The sequence below is a fragment of the Plecotus auritus genome, assembly GCF_963455305.1.
Source record: "Plecotus auritus genome assembly, chromosome: 9".
In the NCBI taxonomy this organism is placed as follows: domain Eukaryota; kingdom Metazoa; phylum Chordata; class Mammalia; order Chiroptera; family Vespertilionidae; genus Plecotus; species Plecotus auritus.
The window spans coordinates 140,400,535-140,420,064 of NC_137783.1; the positions used below are offsets into that span (position 1 = coordinate 140,400,535).

General features: G+C 44.4%; 1 protein-coding gene across 1 annotated transcript in view; it reads right to left on the bottom strand.

Moving 5' to 3' along the window:
- EXT2 (exostosin glycosyltransferase 2) overlaps positions 1-19,530 on the bottom strand; it is a 123,950-nt gene that overhangs the window by 10,126 nt on the left and 94,294 nt on the right. Inside the window, exons 11-12 of the mRNA XM_080643199.1 lie at positions 2,382-2,525; positions 1,130-1,258 (exon numbers count right to left, since the gene is read on the bottom strand). Of these exons, the coding sequence (XP_080499325.1) occupies positions 1,130-1,258; positions 2,382-2,525 (273 nt within the window). The remainder of the gene's footprint in view (positions 1-1,129; positions 1,259-2,381; positions 2,526-19,530) is intronic.

Consider the following 19,530-nt stretch of genomic DNA (forward strand, 5'->3'; position numbering starts at 1 on the left):
CCAGTGCTTTCCTAGCACACTCAGGGGAAGCTGCTATCCTAACCTAGTGAAGATCAGTAAACAGCAGAGGGACCGAGGGGGGGAATTAGATGACTAACTAGGCCAGGTTAAGCACAGGACACCAGGAATTACTGTCCAGAGTAAGCAGGCACAGCCAAAACATCTTGTCAAAAAGCAGATTTGGAGATAAACTTTCTTTAAAACGAATTTCACAATTCACATTCTTTCACTTTCCTTGCAGTGAGCTGTCCATGGAGTTATTTAGAGAGCTGGGGGAGAGGATGAGGACTGCAGGGTTAGAAAGCACCAGGAGTGACTCTTTCTTTCCTTAGTTACTATGGTTTAATTTGGCTTCTCTCATCAACTAATAGTATGAGTCAGCCGGGAATGTCACACTATATTTCCAATATAAGCTTCCAGTATTGGAAGATTCCAGGATCAGGAATTTGGCCTAGAAGTAGTGCCCATTGTCACACAGAATTCTGACCCAGAATGAAAGAAGGCTGAGATGACTCCACTTATATAAAAAAAGTGTGTGCTCTCTACATATCCAGGGATCTAATTTGAGAAAAATCTACATTTCAAGAATAGATATCAATCCCCAAGGGATCGTTAATATATTATAGGAAAGTTAATTTTTAACATCCGGTAATCAATATTTACAAACATCGTTTAGGGCAACTATAGTTATAATTTACAAAGTGTACTATCTTTTCAATGTCTATAAAAAATAAGATTGGCTACCTTAAGAAAGATGTAAACTGTATCTTTTACCTAACAGAACTAGATTTCAAATCAGCTTTGAGATTAAAATTATTTTAAAAAAAACCACATGATTTGTAGATGGACCATCACAGCCCTTACCTCTGATACTGAAGTTTAAAACCAGTAACCAAAGAAATTGCATAAAATAAAGAAAGTATGTTTAAATTACCAAAGCCTACCCTTCAACGTTACAATGTGACAATGTTAATCACAGAATCTTCAAAAGTGAAAAGGGAGCTCCAGGTTCACCTAGTCCAATACTTCACTTCATCTAGTTAGGAGAACTTCTCAGGCTCAGGGAAAAGAGACTGGCTCAAGATCACAGAGCAAGTCAGCAGCAGAGCTGGACCAGGATGCCTCCTACCTTGATGACAGCTTTCCCCGTGACATTAGCCACCAGGAAATTCATGGCAATGTCTTCACAGTTCATATGAGCGTCCACCCAGTTCTTGATGTCCCCAGGCATTTTGTAGGTATACAGGTAATTAAAATACTATCAGGTGAAGAAACAAAAAGAAGAAACATTCAAATAGCAGTTCCCTCTGGCTGATAAAGTGCAACTCTGTCAAGGCATGGGGACAGTTTTCTCTCATAAGGTTAATCACAAGGCTGTAGCCACAGAAAGGGCAAAGGAGTTATTAGAATGCTGTTGGCTAGGTGACCAAAAGCTTTACTATTGTCATTCCTTTCAAAACCACCCACTGAGAGCAGAGGAGAGGTACAACGTGAAGCCCTTATAGGATGCAGGCTCAGTGGACTGATTAAGTGTTTTACAAATATTGTTCAGAGACACACTATACATTCATCTTTACTAAATCCTTCCCTGGAGTCACAATGCCCAATCCTGTTTTCTCTGTTCTTTCCATAGATTGCAAAGGGAAACAGAGATAAATTAAAGTGGATTGACATTGCAAAGGTATATGCTTTTTACAGTAAAACAAAAATGAGGCAATTCTGGAACCACCATAATCTACCTACATATGAAAAAGTATAGAAATTCACAGCCAAAAATAAAAGTATATACAATCTACTGACACAAACCTCCCAAATTATAAACCTTATTTATTATCCGTTACTAAGAACAAAAAAAAACATTTCTGGACCTGGAGCCCTGAAAGCTACGAGGGCAGCAGCGCCAAGATAACGACAGCAATCAGTGCAGAGAGGGCTGAGCTACCTGAACTGCGCCGGGCCGAACAGACCTGGCTCCCGCATCATGCCTCACGCCACCGCTGACAGCGGACAAGTTGTTACTATTTAATTAAACCATACACTTCCAGGCAACACTCTATTACCAAACCGAATATTCTGAAGTCCAATGCATACCCTTCAAACACTCCCTAATTAAGAGTCAAAAACATGAAGTGATAGTTCTTAGACAAGGGAAATACAAAAGGCTCATAAATAAACAAAAGGAATTTCAATCTCACTAGTAATCAAATCACTTAAAACACTGAGATCCATTTTCATGGGCATTTCATGCAAGGGAGGCTATGGTAAGATAATTTTATATTTTGCTGGTGGGAGTGTCTATTGACACAAATGATATTGAAAACAATAGGCAAAAATATATGTCAACTCAGAGCCACCTGCCCCAAGCCTGCCCCACACCTTACCTTGTGATAAAAAGCTGCTCCCGTAAGCACCATGGACACCTCATTGGTCCACTCGGACTCATACTTCCACTTACTCATCTCATGGTCCCAGAGATGCAGACGACCTGGGTAACCCACCAACCGGTCAGGAAACTCCCGCCAGACCTAAGGACAGAAGCACATCAACAGTCCATTCTCAGTTCACACACAACCAAGCACAGAGAGTGAGTGTGAAGTTATCCAAACAGGTATCAACAAACAGACTTTGGAGGTTTAAGTTTTCACAAACTAAGGTCAGAATGAGCTTCTGAAGATGTTTATTTGAACAGGTGCTAGCTCTTCTGCCAATATTCAAAGAGAGATGTTGATTCTGATTTCCTCCAACACTTCCTGTGCTTGCTTAGAAATTTCAAATAATGTGGAGAAATAACTTACTGAATTGAGTCAAGGTAGGTAATCGCTTAACATATGATTAATGAAATAGGTTCTGTCCTTAACATGCACATGAAGACTAAATGGAACCCTGCAACTAACTCATCTGTTCTGATTTATATTACATTTTGGCAATTGTGAAAACTTGCAAAGTCTCTGTTTCTAAAAAAAATTAAAATTAAAAACAAAAACGATTTCTCCGGAGCACACAGCCAGCCATTCTTATGATCTTTTAGAAGCCATAATTTAAGTATAGACAAATAATCTGTGACATATTGAAAACAAAAACGTTCTTAGGTACAGTTTTGTTAAAAAGAATTCGGTAATTTGGGGTGAGGTACTTCTAATACCTTTCCCCATGTATTTCTGTGTAATTTAGTTTAACCATTAATGAGTATTGACAATTTGCCCGCTGTTCACGGGGCACTGCTTTTCAGCATCAGGATTCCTTACCCTTTACCAACCTCTAGACAGCAGAATTCCTGAGGACCCAGCCCTGGGCCCTCTGATCTTCTTTAAACTCTTTAAGTAATCTCATCTAGCTTCAAACACTTTAAAAACCACCTATAATCTGATGTCTTATAAATTTATGTTTGACACTGAAAGTTCCTGAGATAACAAACTATTTAATATCTTCAGCTGAATAAACAATAGACATCTCAAACTTAACATGTCCAAAGCATAACTCTTGATTCCATATCTCCAGATAAGCCATTCTCTCAATTGTCTCCATCTAAATAAACCATCTACCCAACTGTCCAAGCCCAAAAACTAGAAGTCAGCCTTTATTCCTTCCTTTTCTTTCTCCACTTTTCCCATCTCCAACCCATTACAAGTCCTCTGACTCTACTGACTACCTGTTACCAGCTGTACTACCTCTCTCTACTTCAAACCACCCTCATCTCTCACCTAGACTGTCACAAGCTTCTTCCTTATCTTCTTGCTTCCACTCTTGCTCTTCCAAATTATTAAAGAGCATTCCTAAAAAGACCATTCCTAAAACAATATTAGTGTATGCTGTACAAGATAATTCAACCAATAGGCTCTATCCTATAATTTTAAAATTTATATTATTTTCATTATGTTTTTACCCACATGCAGGGGTGGGCAAAAGTAGGTTTACAGTTGTTCATATGGAAAATACAATAATTAATAAATAATACAATAATAAACTGTTTTGCATACTCACAACTGTAAACCTACTTTTGCCCCACCTTGTATATGTCCTATGGTCATACTGCTACAGCAACTGGAGACTCCCCAACCCCCAAGTGCCCCTGTGCCCAGGGAGGATGCTCCTTGCTTTCCCAAGGACAGAGCCAGTGAGCTAGCACTTCTCTTTTCTGGTTTACTAGGACTGTTGTAACACAGTAACACAAACCAGTGGCTGAAAATAACAGGAACCCACAAGTCCAAGATCAAGGTGTTGGCAGGGCCATGCTCCCTCTGAAACCAGTGGGGGAAGGATCCTTCCCTGACTCCTCCAAGTTCTGGTGGCTGGCTGTCAGTCTTTGGCATTCCTCGGCTTGTACATGCATACCTCCAAACCTGTCTTCACATGGCCTTCTTCCCTCCATGCCTCTGTGGCCAATTTTCCTTTTATAAAGATACCAGTCAAAATGGATTAGGGCCCACCCAATGACCTCATTTGAACTGGATTACCTCTGAAAAGACCCTATCTACACTAATAAAAGAGAAAGATGCAAATTGACTGTACCTTTGCGACGCCCACCAGCCAATCAGGAGTGAGTATACAAATTAACCCAACAAAGATTTGCCACACCGCCCCAGCCACTCAGGGCCTCTGGGCAGCGTGGGAAGGCGGGAAGGTGGCGCTGGAAGCCAGGGGAAGGAAGGCCCATTCTTGCATGAACCTTCATGCATTGGGCCTCTAGTCCTATATAATAAAAGGCTAATATGCAAATCGATCAAATGGCGGAACAACCGGTTGCTATGACATGCACTGACCACCAGGGGGCAGATGCTCAATGCAGGAGCTGCCCCCCGGTGGTCAGTGCGCTCCCACAGGGGGAACACCGCTCAGGCAAAAGCCCGGCTCAAGGCTGGTGAGCACAGCAGAGGTGGCACGAGCCTCTCCTGCCTCCGCAGCAGCACTAAGGACCCCTCGGGGGTCTGGGACTGCAAGAGGGCACAGGCCGGGCTGAGGGAAACACCCCCGGCCCCCAATGTCATACACCAGGCCTCTAGTTTCCAAATAAGATTACTAAGAGTTAGAATTTCAACGTATCTTTTTTTTTTGAGGGACACACTTCAACCCATAACATCCCCCGAAAATCTTTAAATGTTTCACCCCCAAAACAAAAAGTGGCTTTCTGTTGACTAAGAACATCCAAACTCTGCATTCTGTTCTAAAGGTCTACCACTCTTCAACCTCTTCTCTCACCACCTCTCTCAGACTGCAGTGTGGCTTTCTGTTCCTTAACCACAACCGGACCTCAAGCCCTTTGTGCTTGCTATTCCTTCTGACTGCTCTTCAGAAGGCTGGCTCCTGCTCACCAGTCAGGTCTCTGCTTATGTACCTCCTTTGAAAGGCCTTTTCACACCTTCCTAAGGAAAACACCGTCCCCCAACCAGCCAGTCTTCATCAAATCCCCTCAACCCCATGCTTTTCTTCACCAAACTATCAGTTTTCTAAATTGTTCTGATTATTTATTGCTTCTTATTTATTATCTATTTTCCTCCCACAGAATTTAAAGTCTATGAGGACAGAGAATTTGTCTTATTCACTGTGGTGTCTGAAGCACAAAGAAAAGGGCCGGCACACGCCAGCATTCCATGCACACGTGTTGAATGCATGAACGGGCAGAATCTCAGCAGGCAATTGCTGAGAATGAAAGAACGGAACCAGAGAGCCTTTCTCTGTTCTTCACAGCCAGAGCCATTATATTCCTTAATTCAGAAAGGATGTCTGCAACAGTATTGATCAACCAGCACCATTAATAATAATGTGATATCCTTTGTGTGTGAAGATCACAGTAATAATTCACCATCACTAAAGCACATGGTTCAAATTGCTTTCCCAGAAGCCAGTAAAGGGATATTTGCTGAGTCATTACACTCTCTTGCCCAGTCCTCCTTGTGATCATCTACTACATGCTTTTTATGTGATGTCTGCCCTGGGTCTTGAGCATGGTCTGGAGCTGTGAAAAGAACTTTCCTTTGTGTGAAACCAGCTCACCTAACAGGCACTCAAACCCACAACCTTGGCCTCATTAACACCATGTTGTAACCAAGAGAGTTAACTGGCCACAGGCATCATCCTAATAGCTGCAGACAAACGAATCCATGTCAAACATTTCCTCAGATGTGTAATGCTGCTGCTGTGTTCCCTACTCTGGGGTTTGTATTTCAGCAGATTAAAATAATATGATACTATTATAGTTTTATAGAGCCCAGAGCAACAACATAGTACATGAGCCATAACTTCGGTTTGGTTTGTGGGCCTGGGGCAGGCTCCATTAAAATACACAGCCAGTTTCCTCTTCTCAGCACCCAGCACCTGTCTATGCAAGTCACACCAGCACAACACTCACTGATTCACTTCAATAGAATTAGAAATATTTCTGAAAGGCTCCAAGCACAAGTAAGTAAACACCAGGATGGACAAAGTGGAGGAAAAGGGGTAAGGTGCGGGGAGAGGAAGGTACCCATTCAGTGGGAACCTCTGCTAGATGGAAGTTGCACCCCCATTTACTCTGAGTCAGCACAGCTCTGTAATCCATGCAAAGGAAGTTGAAATCACTTTCCCAAGGGGTTCTTCTTTTCAAGCCCCCGTTTCCAGCAATAATAGTAATACTGGCTCAGTTTTAGGGTTGAATGTTGTTAAGATTTCAGTCCTCTTCCTGTTAGCTGAAGTCACTTATCAGCACTCTCTCCAGAGGGACTTAATTGGTGACACTGGGTTGCAGAGTGCTAAACTGTGCTGCTCTGAAAGCATCCGAGGTGTCCCCAGTTTCAGATTCCTTTGGAGCCTGTAGTGAGCGCTGCTCCGCACACGGGGCCTCTCTGCCCTTGACTTATTCCAGGCAGCTGGATACAATCAAGATACCATCCTTGTCACTTCATCTATAACTCTGCAGCTGACTACAGGATCAAAACGGAGTGGAGCAGAAGGGGATGGGCCCTCTCTAATCGAGCCCCAGTGTAGCACAGAGTCGATTATGTACATAGTAAAGCATTTTCCCAGCCAGAAGAGTGAGAACTCAAACTCTACCCCCCTCTCCTCTTGGCTACCCACCTCCTACTCTAATTCAACTTTTTCCTTCTTACCTCAGGAGACTGCTCTGGGGTCAGCCTTTGACATTACTAGCAAATGCCTTTATATATTGTACAGTGCAGGCATTTCAGACTTCACACTCTACCCCTGCAGGTCTAGTAACAGTGCTTCCATAGCTCTCTCAAGTCACAAAGCCATGGCTCCACTGTTGGCCCAGACTACTGTAGCGCTCCACATACTGTGTCCTCCTCTATGTTTAATCGCACACATCTTTGAAGACAAAAGCCAAGGTCTCTCAGAATAAACTAGAGGCCCGGTGCACGAAATTCGTGCATGGGGCGTGTGTGTCCCTCAGCCCAGCCTGCACCCTCTCCAATCTGGGACCCCTTGAGGGATGTCCGACTGCCCCACCAGGATCGGGCCTAAACGGGCAGTCGGACATCCCTCTCACAATCCAGGACTGCTGGCTCCCAACTGCTCACCTGCTTGCCTTCCTGATTGCCCCTAACTGCTTCTGCCTGCCAGCCCGATCACCCCCTAACCACTCCCCTGCCAGCCTGATTGATGCCTAACTGCTCCCCTGCCAGCCTGTTTGCCCCTAACTGCCCTCCCCTGCAGGCCTGGTTACCCCTAACTGCCCTCCCCTGCAGGCCTGGTACCCCCCAACTGCTCTCCCCTGCAGGCCTGGGTCCCTCCAAACTGCCCTTCCCTGCAGACCCAGTCACCCCCAACTTCCCTCCTCTGCCGGCCGGGTCACCCCTAACTGCCCTCCCCTGCAGGCTTGATTGCCCCCAACTGCCCTCCCTTGCAGGCCTGGTCCCTCCCAACTGCCCTCCCCTGATGGCCTGATTGCCCACAACTGCCCTCCCTTGCAGGCCTGGTTCCTCCCAACTGCCCTCCCCTGCTGGCCATCTTGTGGTGGCCATCTTGTGTCCACATGGGGGTAGGATCTTTGACCACATGGGGGCAGCCATCTTGTGTGTTGGAGTGATGGTCAATCTGCATATTACCCTTTTATTAGGTAGGATAGAGGCCTGGTGCATGGGTGGGAGCCAGCTGGTTTGCCCTGAAGGGTGTCCCCAATCAGGGTGGGGGTTGCCTCGGGGTGTGGGGCAGCTTGGGCGAGGGACCTGTGGTGGTTTGCAGGCCGGCCACGCCCCCCCCGGCGACCCAAGCAGAGGCCCTGGATCTGGGATTTATTTATCTTCTACAACTGAAACTTTGTAGCCTGGAGTGGAGCCAAGCCTTCTGCTCGCTCCGTGGCGGCAGCCATTTCTTTTGGGATTTATGTATCTTCTATAATTGAAACTGTAGCCTTAACGGAGGCCTGGGCAGGCCAGGGCTGCAGAAGCTTGGCTTTCTCCATCGACACGGGCAACCCTAGTCTCCTGCTCTCTCCAGCTCCGTGGCTGCCGCCATTTCTGTTGGGCTTTATTTATCTTCTATAATTGAAACTTTGTAGCATTGAGTTGAGGCCTGGGCCAGCAAGGGCAGGTGGAAAGCTTGGCTTCCTCCATTGCCAGGGAAACCCAAGCCTCCCTCCTGCTCTCTGTAGCTGCAGCCATCTTGGTTGGGTTTATTTGCATATTCCCTCCTGATTGGCTGGTGGGCGTGGCTGGTGGGTGTAGCGGAGGTACGGTCAATTTGCATATTACTCTTTTATTTGATAGGATTCCATGGCTTGGTTAGGGGCTCAGCAATAATTTGAACTGTCCTTACATTTGGGGTCAGAGATTATCATAACATAATACCATCCTCCAACTGTTTCCTTCCAATCTAATTTTTATACATTTGGTCCTAACCACCTCTTTCCAGGATTATGAAAACTTCCTCTTCTGGACTCCCAGCTGTGATCACGTGACTGCTTTCAGAGTTACCTATTTTGTTTTTTAATTTTTAAGCTTCTGAGGTCCCTGTGGCTTCCCATCACTAGAGGATCAAACTAAGCTCTACCTTTGTTTAAAAGGCACAGGGGCAGCCTAGATTACTTCCTACAGAAAAGACAATGGGGGGCATAGTTAAAGCCGATCCAGAACTGGCTCCGCCGCAGTCGTGCAAGTGACCTATTCAAGTTGTCCCTCTCATTTTGCCATCTGCAAAATGAGAGGCTGGATTAGGTGACCTCTAATGTCCTTTTAGAGCTAAAATCATTTATCTTCTCCTTTACTAAGCTATTCCCAAGGAAACTAACCCATTAATTGCAATCGGTTGCAAGTTATAGGTTTCTAAAGAGCATGGCCTGCATTTTTTAACTTTGTTTAAAATGCCATACACATATGGGTACCTAATAAATGTTCCTAAAAAGAGGATAATGCACTGTATTCTAAGCCAGCTTAGAGAATGCATTTTAAACTCAGGGTGTGAGCTAACCACAGTCACATTCAGGAAACTGAGTGGGGGGAGAAGAGGAAGGTACAGCCACAGGTGGTGCCCATGTGGGATATTCAATTAGGAAATCATGGGTCAGCTCCAGGAGAAAAGTAACTCTCTGAAGTGGCTGCTACAGTTACCACACTTTCAAAGGCACAGCTCCACAGGGATATTGCTACTGGGTGAGAAGATGCCACATGTGTTAGGGTTCAAGAGCCAAGAGAGGGACCGAGAAGTGGTGAGGTAAGTATGGATCCAAGGTGCACCAAACCCGGCCAGGGTTTCCTTTCTCTCCTTGCACACGCCCCTGAGTGTTGGCAATCCCTAACCATCAAAGTGGAACAGAGCTCTATGAACCAGGCCAGCCCTGTGGTCACATGCTGGGGCTCGGCCAGGGCAGAGTTGCAAGGAACCCAACTTGCAAACGTCTTTGAATTACTGGCCCTTCAGGCTTGCGCTGCATGCTACCCAGATGGGAAAGGGGTAGCTGGCTGGATTCCAATTCCTAGCTGGTTTCCACAGAGGAGCCAGTGATCGGATTCACTCTCAGCCCTCTGGGAACAAAGCTCACCTTTTATATTTGGAATTTCCTGAAATGAGAATGGAGGACTGATTGGCTTCGTTTTCAGCTCATGCTTTTCATTACACTGGTGGTTGGTAGTTTTTGTCAAGGGGGTGCCTGAGACACAATTAAATGCTAATGTTAGACATTTTAGAGGAAAGGAGCTCTAAAGTTATCACCCGGAGTTCCCTAGTGCTGACTGGTTTTGACAAATACATGTGCATGCTGTGTTATGAATTAAGATCTACCTGTTGGATCACACCAATTTACCTGAGACACCTTTCCAACTCAAGGCAGGATGCTGCTTAAAATAAGCCAAGCAGCGCCCTGGCTGGTTTGATTCTCGGTCAAGGCACATATCTGGGTTGTGGGTTCGATCCCTGGTCAGGGCACATACAGGAGGCAACCGATCAACGTTTGTCTCTCACATCCATGTTTCTCTTTCTCTCTCTTCCTTCTCCTCTAAAAAAACAAACCACAAAACAAAACAAAAAACCAAGTGGGAAAAACAGTATCACAGGAAGGCTTCTGGGATCTTGGCAGCAATCCTACTTTGCCCAGCCTGGCTGGAGGTTAGTGCCTTGGTGCTGGGGGACACGATCTCCAATCCCTCCAAGCGCCTGCTTCAGGAAGCCTGGGGCAGTGGCGAAGGCAAAGAGGCAGTCTGGAGTTGGCCACAGCTGACAGAGGAATGTGTGCTACTAAATCTTTCACCAGTGACCACTATCGGGAAGGCACAGCAGAAGAAGGTGGCTTTAGAACTCTTTGTGCCTTCTGTGGGTGGTAAGAAGAGGCTCACTTTGATGGTCTAAGTTGCTAACCCTGCTGACACTCTCTCAGGCAGAGATCCTCTCACCAGGTCCCTCATACACAATGAGAAAACTGAGAGCTGGAGAGGAAGTGGCTGTCCCAAGGTGACACTGCTAGTTCAAGCTAGGTCCCAACTGCCAGTCCAGTCGTCTCTTCATGACGTCATGATTTCCCACCCTTCTGATTCTAAAAAGCACCTCATCTCCCCATGCTCCATCCTCGCTCATAAACAAAGAAGTCAGATGCTGTCTTAAATCACACGCAGTGTCATCAAGGCAGAGATGGTAAAGTCACACGTGCATGCTGATGACCAAGTTGAAAATAGAAAAGGGAGGGGGAGGGGAGAGGGGAAGGGGGAGGAGGGGGAGAAAATGACAAAACCCTTTGCTCTCAGCAGTACTCATCTTCTAAAAGCTGAAGGCTCTTCATGAATGTGGTTTCCATTTAGCAAAGAGAGCCACATGCTCACACCATTAAAAGAAGGAACTCCCATCAGCTATGTAGCAAACTAGAGAGATTCCACATATGACATCCCCAGGCCTACTGGAATCTTGTAATCTGTGAGGCTCTGGGGCAGAGAAGGAAATACAAGCAAAAAGCAGCTGAACAAAAGATTAAACTCAACTACTATTTTTCATGAGGCAATGAATCCCTTGAGTGATAATAAAGAAGGAAAGAGGAGACGTGAAATTGAGGGTATGGGAGGAGGAAGAGATAGGTCAGGACAGGGCCATGGATTTTCTAATTTTGTGCTCCTTAAGACCCACTAAACATGAAATCATTTTTATTTCCATAAGCTCAACTCCATTGGGGGCCATACTAATCTAAGTCTGGTCCCAGGGGATTGCTTAATGAAGTTAAAAGAATGGTGATCATAAGCCAATGGCTATTCTTGTTAAATCCTGCACAAGTGGAAAAAGAGACATTAGTTTTATAAATAACCATTATCAAGTCTTCAAAATATCAAGTGGATTTTGTTTTCTTCTCACTGTAGAAAGGGAGGAAGTGGCACTGACCACAAACCCTGTAATCCTGGCTGAATTCAAAGCATAAATGTGGTTCAAAATAATTTCTTAATAAGTAAATTCATCACAGTGCCCTGTAGGTGTACATAAACCCCAGAATCTCTTGGTGGAGAATCAAACAGCAGAGGGACTCTTTTGAATTATTTCTTTATATCCCATCTATTCCACCCCCCTCCCCAAATGACTTGTGGTGTCTTAAAATAAAAGATAAAAAGTACAATAAAGTCCAAACTGTCAAAGCAGATGATGTTCTCAACAGCATTAAAAAAAAAAAAATCCGCCCTGGCCGGGTGGCTCAGTTAGTTGGAGCATCATCCCATACACCAAAAGGTTGCAGGTTCAATCCCAGTCGGGGCATGTATGGGGGCAACCAATAGATATTTCTCTCTCACATCCATGGTGCGTGCACGTGTGCTCGCTCGCTCGTGCTCTCTCTCTCCCTCCCCCCGCGCCTTTCCCTCTCTAAAATCAATAAAACATATCCTTGGGTGAAATTTTTTCAAAAATCCAGAAATTTCCATCTATTTAAAAAATATTAATCCTGATATCAAGTTCTAGAATGGCAATCCAACAGCAAGCTCAAGTCATGGCGATGGAGAGATTTGAGTATCCCTATTAAATCATTTATGCATTCAACTCACAGATACTTATTGAGTTACCACTATTTTTAATTAAACATCTTATTATGAGACAACTACAGATTAAAAAGAAGTTGTAATAAAAATGCAGACATCCTGTGTCCTCTTTACCCAGTTTTCTACAAGGGCAACCTCTTGCGAAACATAGTGTGATCCATACCATCAGCACAGTCAAGATACAGAGCATTTCTATCACAAGGGTCTCTCCTGTCAATCTTTTCCAGACACCCTCCCCCATTCAGGTTCCCGCTGGCAACCACTAATCTGTTCTCTATCTCTATATAATTTTGTAATTTCAAAAAGGCTACATAAATGGAATGATGCAGTACGTAATCTTTCGGGATTGGCTTTTTTCACGCAGCACAATTCCCTGAAGATCCATCTACTAGTACATTTGTTCCCTTTTATTGCTGAGTGATAGTCCACGTGTACATGTACTAGTTTACCCACTGCAGGACATCTGGGCTGATTCATTTTTTGCCATTGCAAATAAAGCTAGTACGAATTTGTGTGTGCATAAATTTTCACTCCTTTGGGATACATGCCCAAGAGTACAACTGCTGGGTCATATGGTAGCTGCGTGTTTAGTTTTATAAGAAACTGCCAAAACGGTTTCTCCAGAGCAGCCTCACCATTTTACATTCCCGCCAGCAACGTTCAAGTCATCCAGTTTCTCGGCATCTTTACCAGCATTTGGTATTGTCACTATTTACTTTCTACTTTAGCCATTCTAATAGGTGTATAGTGATACATAAATTATGGTTTTAATTTGCATTTCCTAATGGCTAACAATGTTGAACATCTCTTCATGTGCGACTTGTCATATGTGTATCCTCTTCCGTGAAATGTCTGTTTATGTGTTTGCCTATGTTCTAATTGGACTGTTTTTTAACTGTTGAGTTTTGAGAGTTCCTTATAGATCCTAGATGCTCAGTCCTTCGTTGGATATGTATTTTGCAAATATTTTCTCTCTCTTTTCATCCTCTTCAAAAGGTCTTTCACAGAGAAGTTTTAAATTTTAATGAGGTCCAATTCATCAATTTTTCCTTTTAGGATTATGCTTTTGGTCTTAAGTCTAAGACTCTGTTTAACCTGAGATGCGAAAAATTTTCTCCTTAAGTTTTTTTCCTAAAAGCTTTATGTTTACTTTAAATCCATGATTCACTTTCAGTTAATTTTTCTATAAGATGTGAGGTTTAGATCAAGGTTAAATTTTTGCCTATGGCTATCCAACTGATCCATCACCATTTGCTGAAAAGGCTGTCTTTCCTCCACTGAACTGCATTTGCACCTTTTGTCAAAAATCAGTTGCCCCAACTATTTTTAGGGACTGTCTTACACTTCAACGAGCCAATACAAAAGTAAAGCATATATCTTGTTACTAAGGAGCTTATCATTTAGAAAAGCTAATGACATATGCATAAGAAACTAGAGGTGAAACAAAGCAAGGGTACAAGAAAAAAGTACAAGTATCCAGAATTAAGAGGATAGTAGGATTACTTCTGGATTGGGGGTGGGAAAGCAGGGAATAAGGAAAAAGCTTTATGGATTTCATTTCAAGGGAAGAAAAAAAAAAAAAGAAAGTTAGTTTGCAATGTTAGGACTGAGATTCTCATTACCCAAAACCAGATAGGTAAGTAGCACAAAATTACTCTTTTTTTAAAATATATTTTTATTGTTTTCAGAGAGGAAAGGAGAGGGATATAGAAACATCAATGATAAGAAAGAATCATTGACTGGCTGCCTCCTGCATACCCGCTACTGGGGATCAAGCCCGAAACCCAGGCATGTACCCTTGACCAGAATCGAACCGGGGAACCTTCAGTCTGCAGGCCGATGCTCTATCCACAGAGCCAAACTGGCTAGGGCACAAAATTACTCTTTGCTTTAGCAGGCCAAGAAATGGAAGCCCAGGATTCCCTACCTAATATAGAATAGGAGAGTATTTAACTTTGAACAGCTCCTTATAATTTTACTCATAGAAACTATATAGGAGAAAATTCTATGTCCAAGCACATTAAGTTCACTCTTTAGTCAAATATTTACTGAGCATCTACTATGTGTCAAGCACTAGGCATACAGTAGTAAACAAGGCAGACACACTCCTGTCTGAATGTACAGCTCTAAAGGGGAGTTTTTCAGTCTGCCATGGAATGCCATGGATTTCATGATGGCCCTGCTTGTAAGTTAGCCCCCTCCTTCCTTCTCTCAGACCAGAGTGTCAACATTTCATCAAGACTTCTGCCAAAACCGGTTTGGCTCAGTGGATAGAGCGTCAGCCTGCGGACTGAAAGGTCCCAGGTTCGATTCCGGTCAAGGGCACGTACCTTGGTTGTGGGCACATCCCCAGTAGGAGGTGTGCAGGAGGCAGCTGATCGATGTTTCTAACTCTCTATCCCTCTCCCTTCCTCTCTGTAAAATATCAATAAAATATATTAAAAAAAAAAAAAAAGACTTCTGACCCACCCCTCAAATCTTCAGCATAACACACAGACTGGCTGGGAATTTAGAAATATTAATTTTAAAGGTTGCCAACTCTTGATCTAAATGAGCCAACAGACAGTAACACATACAGTGCACAGTTAATGTGAATCCCAGGCACCAATTTTTGGGCACGAAGCAATGGATGTGATCTAAGAGCTGTAAATATCACACTGACCATCACCTTGCTTTCTAGACTTGCTTTCCCAATCAGGACGTTTCTAAGGTCAGGGGACTATTCTGATCTTTTAACTTTTCCTTCTCTTTATTCTTACAAATAATGCTACGTCTAATGCATTAGCAATCACTAACCATGGCCTCCAACTCAGAGTTTGTAAGCAGTTTACAACAGGCATTGCATAGCTCAGCTTCATGTTTGGGAACAACAGGGAATTTTCCTCAGAAAGCTATTTTCCTGAGAGTGTAGCTGGGAGAGTTCGGGGCCTGGGTGCTGCTGTGGCTTTCCCCTGGCCCAGTGGTCGGCAAACTGCGGCTCGCGAGCCACATGCGGCTCACGAGCCGCGGTTTGCCGCTCTGTTGACTAATGCGTTTGCCGACCACTGCCCTGGCCCTATGCCAAGCCTGCCCACACACCTCCTTTAAGCATCTCTATCAAAATCAAGGCAGATAAGCAGCCCATGCAAGACAAATCCGCCTATCCCCAAATCAGAAGCCAAATCCTGAAGCCTGAATTCCTGGGGAAAAGCCTGTAATCAACCCCAAAGAGTCAACAGGCAGCTTTTGGAACAATAACCTCAAACATATGGATCCTTTCAGGGTTGGAATATCATTGCAGTTATCTGTTTGATGGGGTCGGGGAGGGAAAGTGTGCATTCTTTAAACCATCAACGGTACCTCTTTAAAGGAACCACCCCACATTATAAGCACTAAGCTATAAAGCCAGGTGGCCCCGATGACACCGAGGCAGGAAAGATGCTGAGGCCCGGAAGGGAGCACACGGGGCTGGGAGTGGCAAAGTCAGGAGAGTTCTCCTCACCAGCACTGCCTGGCACAACGTAGGCACTTATGGAAAACACTGACACCTGCTCCCCTGACTCGCTTCGCACGGGAGTCTGAGGGGACACCCTCCCATGGAAGGTTGTGCCAGCAAGAAACATGCTCCCTTCACTTGGGGAGCCGGAGCCCCTTGCCCCACATTTGATGCTTCGTTCATGGCTACGTAAACCAATTCACAAATTCGGAGCTTGTTACTTTTAATGTGCTCAGCAGGGAAGAAAAAAGTGTCACTCTACTGTCATTCCCAACTGGGTGCTTTTTAACCGCTCAGATGTTATTTCACGGTTCAGCATACATATTCGATTTCCTTCCCTTAATATTTGTTTGACTTGTTCTCCGATGGGGACTGGGTGCTTTAGAAAAGCTCTGCGAGGTCAGCCTTCCCGCAGCCTCTCTCAGCACCTCCATGGGCTCCTGGCCGCGGCCCTGGCTCTTCTTTCAGCAGTTCTCGCTGCAGCAACCACACACACCAACTATTTTCCCGCCAGGTCCCCTGGGTCTGGGGGTGTAAATCAAAGCAAGCTGGACGTAGGACAGACCGAACAGATTATTCAGTTCCCCCACAGGCTGAAAACAGGGAGCCTGAAGCAACATGAAGAGTTGCCAATAACTTTTTAAAAAATAAACTCTCTGCCCTTGTGTTCATCCCTCTCTGAGCTTCCTGCCAGTGAAAGTGCCACAGATACCAGGTCTGGGGAACAAACAAATGTACATGCAGCCTTGGCCTGGGCCTGAGATTGCTCCTCACGGATTCATGGTCATGATCCTTCTCTCAGAAAGTTAACTGCTTTCCTCCCTGGATGTTAAGCCTCAGAGGCCTAAATGTGAAAATGTGCTCAGTTTTGTTGGGAATCCAGGAAGCTTTTCTTTGCGATTCATGGAACCACCTATCATCCTGCCATGGACTTTAGAGCAGACTTACCCTTGGAGTTCACCTAGGGCACAAAGAAACTCAGTTCTTGCATAACCAAGACTAGTAAAAAGGGAACGTCCCTGAGGGGGGCCCATAAATGAAGGAACATCCCTGGATAGGTGGATACTCCAGTTATTGGAAGTGTGTCAGCCCTCATGAGAGCCAGTACCTTAGATTTCCATTCCTTGACCTCTTGGCTGACTTGGGTCCTTGAGCCTCCCTGGATGAATGTATGGATAGCTATACATTTTACTAGTTATGTTTAAAATGTGACTGTTATATAGCGCCTCAGCTCTGGAATTCTCCAGTTATCGGAGTTATCCAATTCTCCTCATCACAAACGAAATCTAAGCTACGTGTAAGCCTTTTCCTTCTCCTTGGTTCTTCAATCCATTTGAACATTCAGTAGATAGATTTTCGACTACCACGGCCTGTTCCTGTCTTCACTCTCTGTCATCTCCACTTCACTGGATCTGACCCAATGGGTGACTGGAAAGACTGGGATTCAAGTATTTTCTTCCCTTATCTGGCCGATGGACTGTAGCAGGAGTGCCCAATGGGGCCAGTCCAGCAGGGAGTGCACGTGGCGCTGCAGGCGCTGGGGAGCTGTGGGCACTGAGAGCTGGGCCCGTTTGGGGCATACACAGGGTCATCAGACCTTGCCAACCTTGTTCTGAATCAGCATTTTCCGGGTCTGACACTAAAGCTTTACAATGTAGTTAGAACCACTGAGCCCAAGTTGCACTTTTTGGAAACTCTACCTTTCTTAGGATTTGTGGTGCACCCTCTTCACTAATTATCTGAAGAAGCTGATGGCTGTAAGCTCTCTTGGAGCCTGCGTGTGACACATGAGTGCCGGTCCCCCTCTGAGTACCTTTCCTGGGCCTGGGCATTTTATCAGTACAGTAATAAAGATCGAAAAGGACATCTGTCTGTCTTTACTTCACTTTTCACTTTTCTTTCTTACCTGAAGAGTTGCCCTTAATAGAGACTGTCATCTTTGGAAGAGGGAATGGGACAAATAGCTCATTTCTGTGAGTGCCCCCACCCCCTGCCCATAGTGTGTAGTCAGCTTCCCTCAGAGGAGACTGGAAGGCTGTGGCAGAGGTGAGTCGTTCTTTCTTAGAGACTCCTCACCCTGCTAACTTTAAAAAGAGATTATTATGAAGTCTAATTCCATGATAGGTTATTTCCATCTTTCATCTCTTCTAGTACGAAGGGAAAACATGCGATAGTTTATTTAGAATCACAGATTTTATCATCTCTCACCCTCTCCCTGGATGAATGTATGGATAGCTATACATTTTACTAATATGTTTAAAATGTGACTTATATAGCGCTTCAGCTCTGGAATTCTCCAGTTAGCAGAATTATCCAATTCTCCTCATCACAAACTAAATCTAAGCTATGTGTAAGCCTTTTTCTTCTCCTTGGTTCTTCAATCCATTTGAACATTCAGTTGATAGATTTTCGACTACCACGGCCTGTTCCTGTCTTCACTCTCTGTCATCTCCACTTCATTCTGTGATCTGACTGCTTTTCCCATACACCTCCCTATAAACCGACAGTTCCTCTTTACCACCTTACCCTTCTCAGCTGGCCTCTGAGCCTATCTGTCAGCTGGGCCTCTACTGCCTAACCGACCTAGCATCCATTGTTAACCAAAACACAAGTCCCACCCTCAGCACATCAATCTGCTTATGACCTCCCTGTGTGACCACACATACCAGGCTCATTCTCACTTTGGTGCCTTTCCCCTCAGTGTTTCCTACACCAGGAACACTCAAAGACGGATTTATGTTCTCACGAAAAATAAAAAAAAGTGGGGCATTCCAAGCTACTTTGCTGTCTTCCCATGATTCTTTGAGAGTATATACTTGCCATTACCTTGGGTAGTTGTGAACAAAATAATACAAATAAATTCTCACAATTTATTAGCACCTAAGGGGTTTGACCAGCCTCTACAGCCCATGGGATAACCAGGCAGAAAAAGGAAGTAAAATGTTAGGCATTTTGTACACCTAACAACATACAGTTGGTTCTTAGTGAAGTCCATTTACCACGTGAAGTACTGACTTTATAGCCAGTATTACTAGCCAAGAGTGTTTCACATCTCTCAGGTGAAAAATGTTCAACACTTAAGTGCTACTAATAATTTTTATGGTTGGAAATGAGGATCAAACTATGAAAGGAAAAATAAATTCATGGGTTCATACATTCAGCCAAGTCTGCATGGCTCATTTTCTGCCACATGTTTTAAATGGTCTCTCTAAAAAGCGGGGGAGGGGAGGAGGAAAAGTTGCATTTTTATTTCCCCACTCTTTAGGTCTGAAATAAAAGCAGACAGACTTGGAGGGGAAAAAAAATCAAACATTCGAGTAACACTATACACTGCTACTGTTCCCCCAGGAGTTCCTTGCAAATGAGTATCAAGAACTCAATAGATACTTTCCTGGTAAAATACATAAACAGATAAATAAATTATTCCAGGCTGAAAAGAATTTCAACATCTGGCAGCTCGCTAGAGCTTGTCAAACAAGTCAGAAGCACGCGGGGCCAGAGAAGATCATTCTTAGCTCCTGATTTTGGGGCTGGAGAGGGAATGTAACATTTCCCAAAGCTCTTTGCCTTCCAACAGGGAATATGACCCATTTAAACAGGCAATGACCCCTGTGTTTTCTTCCA